Consider the following 21,060-nt stretch of genomic DNA (forward strand, 5'->3'; position numbering starts at 1 on the left):
GGTGGGGGGTAGCAAATGTAATTTTGGGATCCCCAGAAAATGAGACTGGAAAAATGTAATAAAAGGGAATTTATTGGGGGGGGGGGTCAAAAAGTAGGAAACGGTTTAAGTTCATTTTGGTAAAATACTAGAGTCTAGGAAGACCACATTGCTGATAATTTTTAAATATAATCAAACCATGTCAATATTGTTGTATGAAAGGTAAATCATGTTGACAAATTTGCTGGAGTTGTTTAGTGTTGTTGGAGTTGTTCAATGTTCCAACATATCTTATCGAGGGAAGTTTCTCGTGCAAAGCATTTTTGACAAGGTGCTAGAACTCATAATTGTGTGGTGGCATGAATTGAAAGCTGATTTTCACATAGAAATCAAAATCGGAGCACATTGTTCTTCTTTAGGCTTGGATTGCACCTAGTGGAGTGTCCTAGAGTTCAGGACTTGGCGCTCTGTTATATTAACGACTTGGAAGAGGGACAGAATATAAGGTATCCAATGTTATCGCATATTCTACAGAGCAGTAGAAGTTCAACATTGCAAATGACTGGCACTATCGAAACCTCCCTTGCATTTCAACCCGTGTAATGTTCATCACTGAGAGACCCCCGTGGAAAGGCAGGACGAGGTTCTCCGATCGAAGCTCAGGGTGTACTGACTGACGCGCAGTCGTGAGCTCTGGAGCTGCTCGGTTGCTCGGAGTTAGCTCGCTGGCCTGGCCCCTCCGTCGATCACTCGCACACTCGGACTTGGGCTCGCTGGCTCGGCCTGTTCCTCGGCGCCACGCCGTCGCTTGGTCACGGCACCTGTAGCCGGGGGAGAGGCAGCCGCTCCGTGCTGCGAGCTTTTAGTCGTGCAGATCAGTGGACGGGGAGGAAGGAGTCCCTATGACGGTGAGTGAGTGCCGAACCGGAGGCGGGCCCGGGGCCTGATGTTTGCACTTCGACGGGAAGGAGCGCTCGGCTCCTTACTCCCAACAACCTCCCTCCTCGGTTTTCGGGGTGACCCCTCACACGGGGTCATCACCCAGCCAGCGCCTGAAGTTGTGCCCAAAGGCAAAGGTGCTGAACTTCTGTGTCTGGGAACTCGCTGATTAAATCGTTCGGGAGGGAGGGTCCGAACGAGGAGGCGAAGGCTTTCCCTTCGCTTTCAATGGGGCTGCTTCGCGTGAGGCTCTGAAGTGGATCTGATCGGCAAGCCCGGAGATGTGGTGAATGTCTCCATCAATTGTTACCATGGGGGTTGTAGGGTGTTGCCTTCAGCTAAAGGTTAGTCTGAGAAACATTGTAACTTGGATATTTTACAGCAATGCAGCAAAAAGTATTCCATCCAATACTTTTTCCCCACAAGGAGATAGAAAGTATTGCATATTTATGGTGGAAGTGATATGTGTGGATTCAGTTAGATTTTAAATTCAAGAACCTGACTTTTCATGTACAATTTGTGATACTTTGCGGATTTGGAGCTGAATGTTACATTTTGGGTGTGGTAGTTTGAGCGGGGGAGTATTTATTGACAGGGAGAAAGGAGAAGGTTAGATAAACAGCTGGATATTTTCAGGTTCTGAATATCTGTAACTGTTATATTTCAACATAAATGGCGATCCATAGTTGAGGCCCTTTTAAGTGTGAATTGAAGCAGTCGCCAATTTAAGTAAAAAATGTTAGTCGGTTTTAATATTTCTATATCAATAAAGAGCTATATGAATTTCGGTGGGATTTGCTTTTGGACTTGATTTGTGACATCCAAAATTTCCACGGGAATTGCTTAGTTTAATTTATTTGGAACGTCCTTTCAATGTTAATATATTCAACTTGGTTTTACAAGTAAAGGCTAAAACTTCAATAACAGTAGGTTTCTTTGAGCAGAAATAATCCAGTCATATTCTGATCTATTCAAAGCATAAGGAGCCATTAGAACAATCCCTTTAGAATTCAACTTTAACTGTTTTACTTTCAATTTTTATAATTTCTACTTTCAATGAAATACTTATTTGTGAGAAATGCAATTCATTATCATTTTGATTTTTTTTTTGTCGGTGAGAGTTTCCTTTCCAATTGACACTTACTGGTTTTTAATTTTTTTAAAACTAGCCTGCAGCAAACTGAACCATAGCCTCCAGTGCACCATTTTGAGATTTATCTCAAGTTCATTACAAACAATGTACTTTGGATGATTTTTTTCTGATAATGTTTTCAGATACTTCATTGTAATTTTATTTTGTCATGTGTCATACACTGTCATTACATTTGGTGAGGATGTTTGTTCAGATTTGAAGTTTAAAGCAATAGTATAAAATGTTGCGTGAAATTTATGTAAAGCCTGTAAGTTAATTTTTGCCAAGAACATGAATAACCTTTGTGCAAAGCCTTTTCCAAAACACCTTTGGTCAGCATTCACTTATCTTTGTGCAAGGTATTAATTACTTATGGTACTGGTCAATTGCAAATATTCCTTCCACGTTCAGTGAATATGTAAAAATGATTTTTGGCCACCAGATGTCAGCAGTGTATTTGTACAAGCTGTAAGTGGTAGAAATCTCATTTGAGGAGATGTGTTTCTTTTGTGTATTACCAATAGAGTTGGCAGATCCTGACACAGACTGTTTTTGATACGACATTATACCTTGGTTTATCATAAATAATTAATCATTCCAGTTGTGTAGTGCTGCAACTGCAAAATACAAACTTATTGAGCCATGTTTTGAAAAATAAATTGACCTGCAATCTAGAGGCAAGCTGTTACAATTACAATATGTGATTGTCCCATCAGGAAGATTAATTAGTTTGGAGAAAACATTCTTATTATGGCTGAAGAAAAAGAACTGCTTTCCACAGAATTTGACTTGTCCTTAATCCTATTGAAATAAGCACCTATAGCATACGAGTATACGTGTAAACACCATCCTGACAGCTAAACTATCTATTTCAATGAAACCAATACTTGTATCATTATTCAATAAGCACTTTTTCTGCATTCTCATTGTGACGCTACAACTTCAGTATCTTAATTAAAATACAAAGGAGCATTACATAGCAATATATTCAAGAATGTTTCAGCAGATTTTCATCAGTGGCATAAAGCCTTTACATGAGAATGATAAAACATGTCATTTATTAGCATATAGTAAATAATGGAAAAATGTGAAATTTGAAAGAATTAATCTTCATATCAATCATATTTAAATTATGGAAACAATTTTGAGCTGGAGTCATAGTGGGATTTATGGAACAAGTGTGGAGTTTAAGGCCTAGAGTTTGGGGTCCCATCATTGGCAAGTCCTGGGGTTGGTAGATCGAAGCCCAAGGGTCGATCCAAAATCTGGAATTTGAGGCCCAGTGTCTGAAGCCCTAGGTTTGTGAGTTTACGAATTCACTGAGGAAATTGGAGGCCTTTAGTCTGTGATTCTGCAGGAAGCTCAGAGGAGACCTGTCCTGCGGTGGGGGACTATCTGTGTGAATGGATGGGAGTGAGGAAAGGGGTTAGTTTTGCTGTTGCTTCTGTTGTTCTGCTGAACATTGTGGGTATGCTTTGTTGGTGCTGCAAAGTCTGCCGACAAAGTCCTGATGAAGGGTCTCGGCCCGAAATGTAAACAGTGCTTCTCCCTATAGATGCTGCCTGGCCTGCTGCGTTCCACCAGCATTCTGTGTGTGTTGCTTGAGTTTCCAGCATCTGCAGATTTCCTCATGTCTGCCAACATTGTTGGTTGTTAATGTATTTTACTGTAGATTTCAATGTACATGTGATAATAAATTAATCAGAATCAAGTGAATGGTCCAATATGTTAGGACAGTTATTATTCACTGTGGTTGTTCTTTCATCTCTTAACCTTTTTTTTTCTCCTCAGCTGCATCACTGAGCATGTACCTCTGGAAATGATACTGTGGAGTGAATACTGTGGAGTGATACTGTGAGCTCACTTTATACTGATTTTCTTAATGGTGTAATATTTTGAATATGTTTAATCATAGCATACAGAGCAGTACAGTACATTCTACATTGTTATGCCATTCTAACTATATTAGTAATCACATGGCCAACTAAACTAATTCCTTCTGCCTACACAATGTCCATACCTTCCATATCCTGAATATTCATGTGTATCTAAGAGCTGTTGAACATACCTAATGTATTTGTCTCCATTACCACCATGGCAGTGCATTCTAGGCATCCACTACTCACTGAATAAAATGCTGTGCCCCCTTCTATTAAATAGTTCAACCCTTGGGGAAAAAGATACTGGCTGTATACTTTATCTATACTTCTCACATTCTTAGAGAGCTGTCAGCCTCTGTCACTCCAGAGGACAGCCCAACTTTGTCCAACCTCTCCTTGTACTATGTGCCCTCTTAACCAGGCAGCATTCTGATATACCTCTTCTGCACCCTCACCAAAGCCTCCATGTCCTTCCAATAGTGGGATGACCAGAAATGAGTGCAGTACTCCAGATGTAGCCTAACTAAAGTTTTGTAATGCTGGTACGTAACTTCCCAATCTTAACTCAATCCCTCGACTGATAAAGGCAAGCATGCCATATGCCTTCTTTTAGCACCCTTTCACTATCAAAGAGCTATGGATTTGGACCCTAAGATCACCTTGCATGTCACTATTGAGGGTCTTGCCATTAACAATGTACTGTCCGTATCCATTTGACCTTCCAATGTGCAACACATCACATTTAGCCCTGTTGTACTCTATTTACGTCTTTGCCCACATCTGCAACTGACCTGTGTCCTGCTATATCCATTGTCAGTTGTCTGCACTATTCACAACACTATCAATGTTCATAGCATCTGCAAACCCACCCATCTACATTTTCATCCCATCAACCACTGCTCTCAGTCTTGTCTATATCTTTGCAATACAAATGGCCAATTCTGCATGGATCCCATGCATCTCAATCTTCTGAATGAGCCTCCCGAGGGACCTTGTCAAATGCCTTAGCAAAATCCATGTAGACACCATCCACAGCTGTGAATTTCCAGCCACTCGTAAATACTATCCTTGCGAATTCTCCTCCGGTAATTTACCTGCCACTGATGTGATACCTTCCAGTCTATAATTTCCAAGATTACACTTCTCTTGAATGTGGAATAATATTAGCTCCTCTGGGACTTCACCTGTGGCTAGAGAGGACACAAAGATGTTGGTCATGTCTTGCCTCTCTCAAGTCGAGACTTACCTACCTTAATGTTCTTTAAGAGACTCAGCAATTCATCCTTCTTAATTTTGAAATGTCCTTGTATATTAGCACACTCCACAGTGACGTCTCTATCCTCCGTGCCCTTTCCCTTTGTAAACACTGATGCAAAGTACTCTCTTAGGATCTCACTGACATCCTTTGTCTTCTAATGCTTGCTCTTTTATCTTTAAGTGTTCCTATCTGCTCCTTAGTTCTCTTGCTTCTGGTGTATATGGGGAATGCCTTGGGATTCTCTTTAATCCTACTTGCAACAAACTTTTCATGGACCCCTCCTGGCTTTCCTAATTCCCCCTCCCCCCCCGGATTCTTTTCTGGGTTCTTTATAATCCTCAAGAACTCTGTTAGACTTTACCTTCCTAAACATTACATATGCTTCCTTTTCCTTCTTGACGAAATTCACCATCGTGCTGCACATCCAAGATTTCCTACCCTTGCCATCCTTGTCCTTTTCTATTGTAACATATCTGCCCTGTACTCTGATCAGCTGGTCTTCAGTCTCCACATGTCAAATGTGTTGTCCAAAAACACCTGTTCCTAATTAACTCTCCCTATTTCCTGCCTAATACATAATTTAACCTATTCCAGTTTAGAACTATTCTGTAAGGTCCTTTCTTATTCTTATCTATCAGTATCTTAAATCATAAAGAGTTGTAATCACTGTTCCTCAACTGTTCTCCCTCTGAAAGGCCAGTCACCTGGACAGAATCATTACCCAACACCAGGTCCAGTGTGGCTACTCCTCTTGCTGGGCTATCTACATATTGTATTTTTTTTAAAAAACCCTCCTGGATGCATCTAACAAATTCTGCTCCGTCTAAGGAGATCCAATCTGTATGAGAGAAGTTAAAATCACCCACTACAACAGCCCTTTGCTTTTAGACCTTTCCCAACTGCCTGCATATCTGTTCCTCAAAATCTCGATGGGTATTGGTGGGTTTTATAGTGATGTGACTGCACCTTTCTTATTTTTGAGTTCTATCCATATGGTCTCAGTGGGTGAGCACTCCTTGATGTTCCCTCTGAGTGCAGCTGTGATACTGACTGAGTAATAGTGCAATATCTGCCCATGCTCCTTTACTGCCTCTTCTGTCTTTTCTAAAACATCAAAACCCTAGAGCATTCAGCACCCATTCACATTTCAATTTCAACAAAGCTTTCACAACATCCTAGTTCCATATGCTGATCTATCCCCTACCCTTGATACACACACTTCAATCCATCCTTCCCATTGTGTCTCTTTCCTTGACCTTATTTGTTTTTGCTGGTCAGGTCATCTATCTTCTCATTCACTCCACTTTCTGAGCAGTTGCTCGGGTTCCCATCTCTCACCTAACTATTTTAAATTCCCTGAGTAGCACCAGCCAGGATATTGGTTCACCTAGTTCTGGTTCACGTGCAATTGATTCTTGTAAGGTTGCTGCTGCCCCAGAAGAGGTTCCATTGATAAAAGTACATGAAACCCTGTATCAGTTCCTCAGCCACACGTCCATTTGTTCTATCTGTCTATTCTTGCCAGGCCATTAGGAATAATCCAAAGATGACTGCCTTTGAGATCCTGCATTACAGCCTCTTTTCATGAGTCACTGTACTTATATCATTAATGCCAATGTGCACCATGGCCTCTGGCTGCTCACCATCCACTTTCAAAATGTTCTGCAGCCACAATGAGGATTCCTTGAATCTGGCACCTGGGAGGCACCTGAGAATCTCCTATATGAACTCCTAACTACTGAGTCTCCTGTGACTATTTCTCTGTCTTTCCGTTCTCTGCTGAGCCTCAGAACTGGCCACAGTGTGACTGATGTTGCTGTGCCTTTCATTTGTTGCTGTTTTCTGATGTTGCTGTGCCTTTCATTTGTTGCTGTTTTCTGATGTTGCTGTTCATTTCCTCCTCCCTCAAACCCCTAGCGGTATCCATAGGGGTGTACCTGTTGCTCGGAGGAATGGTCACAGAGGGATCCTGCACTGTTTGTCTCTTCCTTTTGTCACTCCTGGTGGCCACCCAACTATCTGTAGCCTGTGACCACCTCACTAAAACTCTGTAATGCTTGCTGTCAGCATCCTAGATGATCTTAAGTGCATTCAGCTCCATTTCCTTCATACAATCAGTCAGGAGCTGCATGTGGGTGCAATTCCTACAGATGAAGTCATCAGGAACACCAGCAGTCTCCCCAATCTCCCACATCCTGCAAGGAAATGTACCACTGCCCAAACTGACAACCACTGCTGTTCACTCTGCTGACCCACGACTGTGCTGCAACACACAGCTCGAACCATATCATCAAGTTCACCGATGACATAACCGTGGTGGGTCTCATCAGCAAGAATGACGAGTCCACTTACAGAGAGGAGGTGCAGCGGCTAACGGACTGGTGCAGAGCCAACAACCTGTCTCTTAATGTGAACAAAACAAAAGAGATGGTTGTTGACTTCAGGAGGGCACGGAGTGACCACTCCCTGCTGAACATCAATGGCTCCTTGGTAGAGATCGTAAACAACACCAAATTTCGTGGTGTTCACCTGACGGAGAATCTCACCTGGTCCTTCAACACCAGCTCCATAGCAAAGAAAGCCCAGCAGCGTCTCTACTTTTTGCGAAGGCTGAGGAAAGTTCATCTCCCACCCCCCATCCTCATCACATTCTACAGGGGTTGTATTGAGAGCATCCTGAGCAATTGCATCACTGCCTGGTTCGGAAATTGCACCATCTTGGATCGCAAGACCTTGCAGTGGATAGTGAGGTCAGCTGAGAAGATTGTCGGGGTCTCTCTTCCTGCCATCACAGACATTTACACTACACGCTGCATCTGCAAAGGAAACAGCATTATGAAGGACCCCATGCACCCCTCATACAATCTCTTCTCCCTCCTGTTGTCTGGGAAAAGGCTCCGAAGCATTTGGGCTCTCACAACCAGACTATGTAACAGTTTCTTCCCCCAAGCTATCAGACTCCTCAATACCCGAAGCCTGGACTGACACCTTGCCCTACTGTCCTGTTTATTATTTATTGTAATGCCTGCACTGTTTTTGTGCACTTTATGCAGTCCAGTGTAGGTCTGCAGTCTAGTGTAGCTTTCTCTGTGTTGTTTTTTTATTACATAGTTCAGTCTAGTTTTTTGTACTGTGTCATATAACACCATGGTCCTGAAAAAACATTGTCTCATTTTTACTATGCACTGTACCAGCAGTTATGGTCAAAATGACAATAAAAGTTGACTTAACTGCTATAATAGGAACAATACTTCTATGGAAAACTTTATCTGCACCTACCTGCTCACCCTCCTCCCACTGAATGAAGCCTCCAGCTCTTGCTCTCAACCATGGCCATTCCACAAGAGTCTGCTCCCATTTTGTACCTGAAAAAAGAAGAGCTGAACAAACTGAAAATTAACTTTTGAAAAAAGCTGCTGGCTCCTCCCTTCTGCTCCTCTGCTGCAAATAGACAAACAAACTTAACTGAAATACAATCCTTCAGCAAATATAAAATTTTCTTAATTCTTTTTGTCTTTATATAATCATCACATTCTTCATTGAGGGAAAATATTTATGGTATAGTGACATGAGTCAGGGTTTACAATTTGAATAACATGGACTTGTTTTAATATGCAGACTGTTTATAGCAAGTAATGATACAAGTGTGAGCCTTTAAAGGAGATGTGGTTAAGGTTGAAAGCATGACATCAGTTTCTGTGGTCATTTTAAAGAGAGATTGGAAATTAGCTTTATTAGTCACATGTGCATTGAAATACTGAAGCATGCTGTGAAATGCATTGTTTTGCCACAACAACCAACACAGTCCAAAGATTGAGTTGGAGCAGCCCACAAGTGACGCCATGCTTCTGGAAACTCAAGAAGCCTAACGGTATGCTGTTGGAACGGGGGAGGAAGCCCACATGGTCAAAGGGTGGGTGTACATATTCTTTACAGGCAGTGGTGGGAATTGAACTTTAATTAGTGATCACTGGTGCTGTAAAACAACAGCACTAATTGCCACCGTGCCATTGTGCAGTAAATTGTAAATGACTGTGTATGAACTCATTGTTTCATGGGAGTAAATCCTCTGACAGCACCAGTTAAATTTCTGCATGCAGTTAACAGACATATCAGTCAGTACTGAAAACATTCATTCTGGGGTATATCTAAACAATGAAATGCTTACTCTGTGCTTCTTGTAGTTTACTATATTGAGCAATATTTAGGTTATTTACTGGAGGATTCAATATATTTGTAAGAAAGGTGTATAAGGTAAGAGGCATTGATCATGTGGATAGTCAGAGGCTTTTTCCCAGGGCTGAAATGGCTAACATAAGAGAGCACAGTTTTAAGGTGCTTGGAAGAAGGTACAGAGGAGATGTCAGGGGTAAGTTTTCTGTACAGAGAGTGGTGAGTACGTGGAATGGGCTGCCAGCAACGGTGGTGGAGGCGGATACGCTAGGGTCTTTTAAGAGACTCCTGGATAGGTACATGGAGCTTAGAAAAATAGAGGGCTATGGGTAGCCCTAGGTAATTTCTAAAGGAAGTACATGTTTGGCACATCATTGTGGGTCAAAGGGCCTTTATTGTACTGTAGTTTTTCTATGTTTCTGAAGTTGCCTGGTTTCAAACAATAGAATCTTAACAGTTTTCAGGTAATTTGTCATTTTAAGCTGATGAATGAATTTGTGGGTAAATCCTGAGTTGTTGTTTGCAAAAATTCTTTTAATTTTATATAAATATAAATATCCTGGGTTATATTTATATTTAGAACAATTTAGTGTTAATGAAATTGCAATGCTTTTATAGGACATTGTTATCCTTATAACTGAAATGCAGTGGATTTCGGTTAATTTGGCCATTGGTTAATCAGCGCAGCTGCTTATAATGAAGAAAATAACTGGGATTCCCTTTGTTTATTTGGGATGCCATGCTGCTTATTTGGGGCACGAGACTGTTGTCAAACAGATTCCAGTTAGCATCAGTTATGTGCACTTGTGTGGCCATCAGATGCTACAGTGAGCTTAAAGAGAACAGTTTTTAAATAGTGTCAGTTATGTGTGTTTTCAAAAAGCAATGATTTTTGACACTAATAGTTGGCAAGAAATAGGCAGCAAGACAGCTCAGAACAGTTTCGCTCACTGTGATTTCAAGCATTCAAGCTTGAAGATACCAGAAATGGCCGGGAGTGAAAATAAAATGATTTCACTACTTCAACAAGGTAAGAACTACAAGGAATTTGAAGGTATCAACAATGATCTTGAATGTTACAACGAAAATGAATATTTGGAGGATGCAGTTGTTGTTAGCATTGTACGAAGGCAGTCCATTATCTGGATGAGGTGTCTGTGCTGATTTTGTTCATTGTGTACAGTGGATGAATTCTTCTGTCGATAACTATTAAAAACTAATATGGTTTTATAGTACTGTAGTGTTATTGGTAGTGTTCTAATTTGTCCTGTTTTAATTCAATTCAATTCAATTGAAGTTTTAATTGTCATCCAACCAGGCATGAATACTTATGAATGCAGCCAAATGAGGCAGCGTTACTACGGGGTCAAGGTGCTTAAACACTTTACCAACAGTCACACACAAGAACACATTCACAGAATAATAGTCCTGACACACCACCCCCCCGACCCAACCCTCACCCCACCCTGCAAACCAATGGCTCAATGCCCAGTCCTCACACATATGAGTCAACAAACCCAAATAGAATATCAGTAAGGTCCAGTGAAGCAGAATATGTATAGTCCAGGACCCCAGCCCTCCGATATCATCACTCAACTGGCCCCAACACTCGCTAGGTGATACTGTAGCTTAGAGACCCAGTCTTTGCATATACAGGCACATGTAGAATATTAATTAAAAACACAACCACACAAATATACACATATGTAGACCAGACCCCTCAGTAATTAAAATCTTCAGTTGACCATAACTGTGCTGTGCTGCCTCAGGTATGGCTTGGACACCTCTCCCCAGAGCCTTAAAAGCAAGTAACCCCACAGCTTGGGGCCTTAGTCCATTGAGAGCCATCAAAATTTCTGCAGTCATCCACATCATGGCTTGTCTTCTGCCAAACAAAACCCATTTGAGGGCACATATGGAAATACATAATTTGTTATGTATTTATGTACAGGTATTGATTATAACCAATGTTATGATGACAAACTCTGTCATCTTCTTCAGGGATGATGCCTAGGTATGTCATATATGCCAAGAAGGTACTAGGTCCTTTTTCATGTCCATGAAACTTTGGCTAATTGGGCCAAAATATACTGATCCCAATGTGTCCCAATTAGCTGGAATACACTCTGTTAGATTTTTGTTGCCACAACTAAATTTCTTGGCACAATTTGAATAGGTTCCAAACAAATTTGTGGTGCGTTCAGGTTTTAGTTTTGGTCAGGAGGTTATGTTACAACTTTATAAAATTCTGGTTAGGCCACATCTGGAGTACTGCATACAGTTCTGGTTGTCCCATTATAGGAAGAGTGTGTTGAGGCTTTGAAGAGCATGCAGAAGAGGTCCATCAGGTGCTCCCTGGTTTAGAGGCATGTTCTATTAACTGGATAAACTTGGATTGTGTTCTCTGGAACACCAGAGGCTGAGAGGAGATCTGATAGAGGTTTACAAGATTATGAGAGGCATAGATAAAGTGGACAGAGAGTATCTGTTTCCCAGGGCTGAAACATCTAATACCAGAGGGTATGTGTTGAAGGTGAGAGGCAATGTTCAAGGAGGATGTGAGGGGTAAGTTTTTTTTTTACTCGAGTGGTGGATGCCTGGAATGCGCTACCTGGTATGGTGGTAGAGGCAAATACATCAGAGGCTTTTAAGAGGTGCTTGAATAGGCACATGGAGGGATATAGACATAGTGTAGGTAGGAGGGATTAGTGTTGGATCATTTTTACTTTGCTGTTTAGTAATTTGGCACAACATTATGGGCAGAATGGCCTAGTCCTGTGCTGTACTCTTCTTATATTCAAGAAACAATTTAGCATGGGCCTCTTGAACAAAGAAACTTATAGATCTGTGGGTTGTTGATTTTTGAACTACATTCCTGAAATAAGGTTAAATGAATGAATAACATCCATTTTTAATGGCATTTTGACTTCTTGTGTTGCTAAGGAAATTTTTTGCAGCCTAATTATTAATGTGTACTTTTACCCCAGTCTTAAGAGGGTCGTTTGGATTTGATAGAGAAACATTCCCACCAAGAAAAAAAATGGATTAATATATTTAATGAATGTTTGTATAATGGTATTTTAAACAGTATTAACAATAATAGTCCAGAGGGAAAGCGGAGAGAAAAATCAATAGTTTAATGCAGGATTCAGTCTTGTAATCCATTGAACAATTGATCTCAGACTCTGACTTGCAAATGTTCCTCAATTAACTGTGAATCTCTGAGATGAAATTATTTTGTTAACGATTATACTTTGTGTTATTTGAAGTTGTAATTTTATTTAAGACCACAATGTATTTCATTGCAGTAGGACAGGTGGTTAAGGTGACACATGGGATGCCTTTGAGCAAGGAGATGATGATTAAACCATGTACAACATGATTTAGGCTTCTGCTGGAATACTGTATTCGGTTCTGGTCACTACACAAAAGGAAGGATGTGATTGCATAAGAAAGAGAACAGAGGAGATTCACCTGGGATGTTACCCAGGATGGGAGATTTCAGTTATAAAATGAGACTGCGTAGCTGGGTTTGTTTTGTTGACACCAGAATGGAGAAGGCTGAGTGAGGAACTTTAGAACTATATAATATTGCAGGGGTAAAGATAGTTTGCATAGTGAGAAACTTTTACCTTCGAGCAGATGTGCCATAACAAGGAGGCGCAGTAGTAGATTTAGGGAGTAGGATTTGGGGAAGGATATTTTTCTACTAGTTGAAATCTGGAACACAGTAGCTTTACTTTACTTTTATTGTCACCAAACAATTGATACTAGAACGTACAATCATCCAGTGATATTTGATTCTGCGCTTCGCGGCTGAGGTGGAAGCAAGTACTGTAACAACATTTAAGAAGTATTTATGAATGCTTTAAAAGTGGCATGGAAGGCTACAGCTGAGTGTTGGAAAATGATGCTAGTCCTGATGGATAGTTGATACCTGACATGTCGGTGTGGGCCTGTTTCTATGCTAATGACTGGCTTTTACTATTTGGTTTTAAAATAGCACAGTAGTTCAACTTTGGCATTGAGAAATGCTGTTATATGATAAACTGGTACAAAAATGTTCCTCCCATTTGAACATTGGGGAAATTGCTGAAATTTGAATTTGTTTCTCCTATACAAAAACTCATTCAAGCTTTGTTCAATCTCAGAGATGTAGTCCCTATTCAATATAACTTTGTTGTTGCATGCTTTTGTTACTTTTCATTTCAAGATTAATTAACCAACTTTATCTGTCGAAGTGTCTTCTTATTGATTCATTGTTGAACCAGAAAATATGGTAGTCCCAGATGGTTAATGAATTGTTTTCTTGTGTTTGTGTTGCAGCAATTGAAAGAATGCTGATGTTTTTGATTCTCCTTCTGCACTTTATAAAATTTCAGTGAGCATTTGAAGAATAGTTGGGCAGAACTATGGAGCAAGCGCATGGCCTGCTATTAAATGAGGAGTTCTATAGTAAACTCAGCGAATCAAAGAAACCAGAGTTCATTTTTGAATGGCTTCAATTCTTACAGAAACTTCTGGTGGCTGCCAATAAGGTAAACCATGAAATATTCTTAAAGTTGTGAACATGTCCTTGTTTATGTAATGTCACTTTCTGAATATTTTGGTAGAACTGTTTTATCTGAAAGAGAAAATTTTGGTTACCTAAAAACTTTGAGATCATGAGAATATTCCAAAACATAGGAACCAATTTGCAACCTCTGATCTGAAGGGTGCTAAGATTTTGCTGTAATCTGTTTTTATAGAAGTTGGTTAAAAGTGGAATGTTGATTATTGCACTAGGAATTCTGGATAGGTACAAATAAGGTGTCTTGGGGAAAATGGGGCTATTAAAGAGTGAGTGAATCTGGAAAAGTCTGTGTTAAAATAATTTAAGCCCAGCAATGTGCCTAACAAATCTCTACTATCCCCGTAGCTGTTTCAACAACGCAATGATGAAGGGAGAGGTAAAATTAGGTTAAGGGATAGGTAAATAAGGGGATGGATTGGGGTACAACGATTGGCTTATGATCAATTGTATTATGTTGCTGGACAGCCAAAAAAGGAACCTTACCCAGCAACAGGTGACATACCAGACATTGTTCGCTAATAGTGTTAGTCATAGGTCCAAATAAGGAATTATCTGGTCACACAAAGCATTTTGAGGTATAACATAACTAAGTAGGGGAAGGATGGCATAGGGGGAGGTGTCGACGTGAGGAACTGAGGTTGTATCCAACGTACCTGGCCTTGTACTTTAACTGCCGTCGGCATCTGCAGTAGTATCTGGAATGGTCCTTTCCACCAGGGTCCAAGTTTGTGACGCTCCCAATCCCAATTCCAGACCAAGGAAAGCACACATGGCTTTCAGTGTAGTGGGTGGGGGGGGGGGGGCCGCAAGAATCAGGGTTACCCTTTCAGGAGTGAGTTGCTTTCGGTTGCACTCAAAAGAGTTCCCAGAAATGTCATTTGCCATTGGACTCTCTGTACCTTTTGGGGCGGGAGTACATAACCCCATGAGTACAGGGCATTCAGGAGTGTATTGGTGTCCTGCTCATTTGCTGTTTCTGACGGGCTTGCCAGTAGGAGGTCGTCTATGTGCTGAATTACTGTAGAGCCCCCGCGAAATTGTAAATCACTAAGCTGCCGATGCAAATTCTGCAAGAAAATGGTGAGAGAGTGCACGAACCCTTGGGGTAACCTAGTCCAAGTGTACTGCTGATCTTGAAAGGTACATGCAAAAAGGTATTGCGACTCAGGAGCCGGGGATCGCAAAAACTGCATGCTGCAGATCTACTATGGTAAAGACCTGGGAGTTCAATGGAATATTGCTTAAAATTGTAGCAGGATTAGGGACTACCAGATGTATTGGCTGCACAATTTCATTAATCTTACGGAGGTCCTGTACTAACCGCCACTCTGGCCTTCCCGGTTTTGTAACTGGCAAGATAGGAGTATTGCAAGGGTACAGGGCATTCTGTAATGCCCTGCTTACAGAAGGATTCTATGAGATGGGTGATGCCGTCAACCGCCTCCTACCAGAAAATTCCGCCTATGTCGTGGTTTCCTGGTCCTTGGCTGGTTATTACCCTTCCGCTGCCTCAACTGTCCCCTCGTGTGGGTGGCACTGGGCTTGGTGGGGGTGAGTTGGGATTACCCTGGGGTGACCGCTTAGGTGGAGCATACGGGGGTGGCGGTGTAGTGGGCTGGGGTCGCCAGGCTTCCTCCTCCTCTGTCATCAAAAAGCATGGGCAGTCCAGACAGGTCAAGAGGTACCTCAGTTTTACCTTTGCCGGCTTCACCTTTACTTTGTTGCTTATCCTTAACCCGCCTATCTTTCTTCTCCCTATTCTGTTTTCCCTTATTTGTATCATAATCCTCACACAGTCCTTTTAGTGTCTCCCACGATTTCAAATTTCCTTCATTATCACATACACTAATCCCTCTTCAACGTGCATTATGCTCCCAACTGCTTTGCTTAGAACTATTATTTAATTCTTCGGCTGTTTTTCTCCAATTGGACATTAAAACCTTCCATTTTTTTCCGGCACTACGTTTCCAAATTACTTCTTCTGCCTTCAGACATTTATCTAAGTCCCAAGTTCCACCCAAAGGCTAAATTTCACTTCCCATTTCTTATTTAGGCATGCCAATAACCTTCAGTAATCATTTTCTCTTTCAGGGTCATCTCTGCATTTTTAAAATATTGGCATGTTATTCCAGGACTTATCTAATGCTTGCCCCATGCTTCCTAATCGAGTGGGTCAGCCACCTCCTTTTCTCACATCCACTTCAGGGTCCTGTCCTTAGCATGTGGGATATCCCCTCTTAACAACCAATCTAAGGCTGGATGCTGATAATTCAGAGTGTGGCTTTACCATTATATAACCTACAACCCCTATTCCCCGGTAATCTTGTGCCATGTCTCTCTGCATCCACTTCAGGGTCCTGACCTTCACGTGGGGGATTTCCCCCCTTAACAACCGGTCTAAGGCAGATTTGAGACAGGCAAGTTATCATAAGCATACCCCAGAGCGTATTTACAACATCTGGATAGACTGCAGGAGAGAGCCACTTCTCCTGCGTTTGGCCAAACTTCCGTTCTGTCCCATGCTAGTCAATTTACCGCGCTACGCACCCTGGCCCCCCCCCCCCCGCCAATTAAGGTGCTTACCAGCTTCAAATGTAATAGGTAACTGCCACTGACCCACTGCCCAATTCTCCGCGACGCACCCAAAGAAAAATGTAATAGATCACCGTTAATGATCCGCTGCCCAATTCTTCAGCACGCACAGACTTTAATTCTCACAAGACCTCACAACCTTAAATACTCACAATATCTCGTCGGGCCCTCTGTTACCTCGATACCTCATAAACTTTAATACTCACAATACCTCGTCGGGCCCTCTGTTACCCTGATACCTCATAAACTAACGCCGTCTCTCAGGAATACCTCGCCCTGGACTCCTGGCTGGCTTGCCAAATTGTCAAAGCCGGATCGACCCGATGCAATAATGCAAGATATCATGAATTCAATAAAACCAGCGATACTTCGTCAAGCTTCACTTTTTATTCATAGCATGCTATAGGGAAATTACAGACTGATCAAGGAGATATTCTGAGCATTCCACCCTGACTTACAATTCTGCACAATGTATAACATTGATCATTACAGGAAATATTATAATTACACGAGTTAATACAGTTTTAGAATAGTTTCGATCAGATGCTAAGATGCAAATAGATGTAAAATCATTATTGGTTAGTTATAATTATTTCTGCCAAGGATAGCATGGATACAACCTCAGTTCCTCATGTTGATACCTCCCCCTACACCATCCTTCCCCTATTTAGTTATGTTATACCTCAAAAATCTTTGTGTGACCAGATAATTTCTTATTTGGACTGTTACGTACCCCGTAACTGGGTCACTTACCAGCAAAGATAGAGAGGTCCGTTGAAGTCTGATGGTACTATTTTTGACAGTATTTATTGATAAAAATACACAAAAATAATATCAATGCAACCATACAGATAATATACGTCATCAGTACTAAATCTAAAATCGCGGGTATAATAATAATCAATAAGAAATAACTCTGTCATTGTCTAGGGGATAATGTATTGTCCGATGGAAATATAAAAGTCACTCAAGTTCATTCAAGCTGCAGCTTTTGGTTGGAGAGAGAGACGGAGGTTTAGAACTTGCCCGTTTTTCCGTTTTATGATGTCGATCCTTCGAAATGGCGTTGATGGTGATCTCTTCCTTAGCTAAGCTGCCTTCCATGGTAGGTCCTCAATCCCGGGGCAACGGGAAAGGACACACGTGGGCCCTCCACCGGCTGTCGCATTTAAACGCTGTCATGGAATTTCTAGCGTTTCTCCTGGTGCGTCTGAAGGGGCTGTTCCCCCAGACCCTCTTTTATCCTGACTCACAGGGTCTCAGATGTCAGTCAGGGTGGAGGGATGCCTTCCCTCAACCAGCCCACGTTTGGTCATTCCCTGAGGGCTTCAAATAAATAGCACCGTACTCAATACACAATTCTGTCTCCAAGAGACAATGGCCGTTTCCCGTAGCTCTGTATCGCAGAGGGGCCAAGACATTCCAAACGTGTCTCTCTCATTTCCTGGGTCTCCTGACCTGAATTAATAGCGATCTTGCGATTCTCAAAAAGGAGAAAAAAAACAGGCGTAACAGTACCTATGTCTAACACTAATAGGGAGCAATGTCTGGTACGTCACCTGTTGCTGGGTAAGGTTCCCTTTTTGGCTGTCCAGCAACATGTGGTACCTATAATACAATTGATTATAAGCTAATCATTGTCCCCCAATCCATCCCCCTATTTACCTATCCCTTTACCTAATTTTACCTCTCCCTTCATCAACAAGAGATTCTGTAGTTGCTGGAAATCCAGAGGAACAAGCACAACATGCTGGAGGAACTCGGCAGGTTAGGCAGCATTTATGAAGAGGAATGAATTGTCAATGTTTTGGGCCAACGCCTTCATCTGCACTGGAAGGAAGCCAAAATAAGAAGATGTTGGTGGTGGGGGGTGGGAAGAGTAAAAGATGGAAAGTGATAGGGAAAGCTAGATGAGGGGAGTTGATGTGATAGGTGGAAAAGGTAATGGGCTGAAAAAGAAGGAATCTGTTCAAAGAGGAGATTGGATTATGGGAGAAAGGGAAGGAGGTAGGACACCAGAGGGAGATGATAGGCAAGTGAGGAAAAGAGAATGGGTAAGAAGGGGGCCAGAATGGGGAATAGAAGAAAAGAAGAGGACAAATTATCAGAAGTTAGAGTAATTGATGTTTATGCCATCAGGTTGGAAGCTACTAGATGGAATTTGAGATGCTGCTCCTCCAACTTCAGTGCAGCTCATCATGATGGTAGAAGAGGCCATGGACTGACATGCTAGAATGGGACATGGCATTAAAATGGGCGGTCGATAGGAAAGCCTGTCTTTTATGGAGCAAAGGTGCTTTTTCAACACCTTGATTGTACCACCTCATCTGGCAGTGTGTTCTATACACCAGTCAGCTCTGTATGAAAATCTTATCGCTCAGATTTCTTTTAAATATTTCCTCTGTCACCTTAAACCGATATCTTCTATTTGGAAAAAGACTATGCTTATCTACCCTATCTATGCCCTATAAACCTTTCCAAGATCACTTCTCAGATTCCTTTGTACAACTGCAACATAATGTCTCAGCTTGGGTTTTCAGTGCATTTGCCGATAAAGGCGAACATACCAAATGCCTTTTCTCACTCCCCTGTCCACCTGTGCCTTCGCTTTCAGAAAGCTATAGACTTGGTCCCAATGGAGATCTATTTATATATCCTTCTATTATTGTATATCCTTTCAGAATTTAACTTCCCAAACAATCTACTTTTTTGCTGTCATGTACAATCCTTATCAATTATTGGGTTGTCTGCAAACTTACTCCTACATTACAAACAACAGTTTCCAGCATTGATCCCTGTAGTACACCACTTGTTATTGATTGCCATTTTGAGAAGCATCCATCCACCACAGCCCTTTGCCTCCTTTCACGCAGCCAACTTTAGATCCAGTTCATTAACACACCTCAGATCCCTTGTGCCTTAACCTTCTGGACTAGCCTACCAATTGCAGTCTTGTCAACATCCATATAGACAAAGGCTGCGGTCCTGCAGTCATTAATTTTCTTGTTTACCTTTTCAAAATACGCGGTTAGATTTGTGAGAGATGATCTGCACAAAATCATGCTGACTTCTAATCAGTCCTTGTCTTTGCAAGTGAACTTAAATCCCACCCATGAGAATTTTCTTGAACAGTTACTGATTTAAGGCTCACCAACCTGTCATCTCCAGGATTATGGTGACTGCCCTTTTTGAACAAAGACGCAACCTCTCAGCTTCTGGGACCTCACGAGTGAAGGCATAATAATCTTCAATGAGCTCCAATGCCAATAGGACGAGCACTTACACATTCCTGATCTACAGTGCCTTACAAAATCCTTCGGCACATATTCTGTATATATCTAGGCTGGCTAAGACATTTGCACAGTACTCTATATTATGTCTTTCCAGTTACCAAATAATACTTAATCCTGCTGAGCTAACACAAAGCTAAATACTCTTAGTTCTGTTTCCCAACCACCTTCCTATTTCAACCAGTATATTATATTGTTTAAGTCTTGGGCACAGTGATGTACATATGCTCTGGAATATCATCACACCCCTCCCATAACACTTCAGCTTCGCTACCCTTCTTCCTGGTGAATACTAACTTAGGATCACACTTTACCTTTAAAGATCAGTGTGGTAATCATTCAGGAAAAGAACATGTAAGTTAGTGAGTTCAGGAAAGAGAACAACGGTATCTTGAAGCATATCAACTTGACAAATGAGGTGTTGGCATTCTTGAACTGAATCAAAATAGATCGATTCCTGGGTCTTACCAGAGGTATTCTAGTACATTGTGGGAAGAAAAGGAGATTACTGGGGCCCTGGCAGAGATTTCTGTTTCTTCATTAATGTCAGGTAATGTACTAGAAGATGATTGATGTTGGTCCTTTATTTAAGAATGATTGCATGGACAAGTCGGGGACTGACAAGCCAGTGAGCCTTACGACATTGGTGGAAGTTTGATTCCATGCAGTGCTAGTACCTATGAGAATTCTAATTAAAGAATATATTCAAAATGGTGGTAAAATGTTGAAGTGGAGATGCGAAGGGGTTTAGAAATGTTACATTCAATTATGTTTTCCTACCATTTCAATATATGATTTAAATTGAAGTTGAAATGAAAAGGTAATGGAATTACATGTTGTGCCATCAATGATTTCACAGAGCTTCCCTTTCTCAACATAAGAAACCATAGTTCACATATGATGTTTTGAATACCTTTCCACTGATATGATATTGTAATTCGATCTCCCATAGGAGTGTTTTTAATCAGGAAGTGTTTAAAGGATTGGCAGAGATCTTCTAAAAGTTTTCTGCATTCTTTCATGTGGTGCTGGTGGTATTGGGCGTATTAGTATTTATTCTTCATCCTTGTTGTTCAGTCACTGGAGGACAATTAAACATAAATTTCATTGCAGTGGGTCTGGAAGGACAGACAGACCAGCATCCGCAAGATCAGCAGGTTTCCAAGCAGATCAAAGATCAGTGAATCAAATGAGAATTGATGATGATCTAGTAGTTTTATGGTTGACATAAGGGGGGGTAACAT

General features: G+C 41.3%; 1 protein-coding gene across 8 annotated transcripts in view; it reads left to right on the top strand.

Annotated features, from left to right (window-relative positions):
- Nucleotides 1–583: 583 nt before the first annotated feature.
- The window catches only part of heatr5a (HEAT repeat containing 5a), a 122,582-nt gene continuing 102,105 nt past the window's right edge, over nt 584–21,060 (top strand). For 2 of the 8 annotated variants that reach the window (XM_073040055.1, XM_073040061.1), the window contains exons 1-2: nt 589–887; nt 13,688–13,899. In XM_073040055.1, coding sequence (XP_072896156.1) covers nt 13,774–13,899 — 126 coding nt within the window. In that variant the 5' untranslated portion in view covers nt 589–887; nt 13,688–13,773. Of the gene's footprint in view, nt 888–1,007; nt 1,263–3,841; nt 3,905–13,687; nt 13,900–21,060 lie in introns of those variants that run through there. The other 6 variants (XM_073040057.1, XM_073040058.1, XR_012098258.1 and 3 more) reach the window with 6 other exon arrangements.

This window comes from Hemitrygon akajei, chromosome 3 (assembly GCF_048418815.1).
Source record: "Hemitrygon akajei chromosome 3, sHemAka1.3, whole genome shotgun sequence".
Lineage (NCBI taxonomy): Eukaryota > Metazoa > Chordata > Chondrichthyes > Myliobatiformes > Dasyatidae > Hemitrygon > Hemitrygon akajei.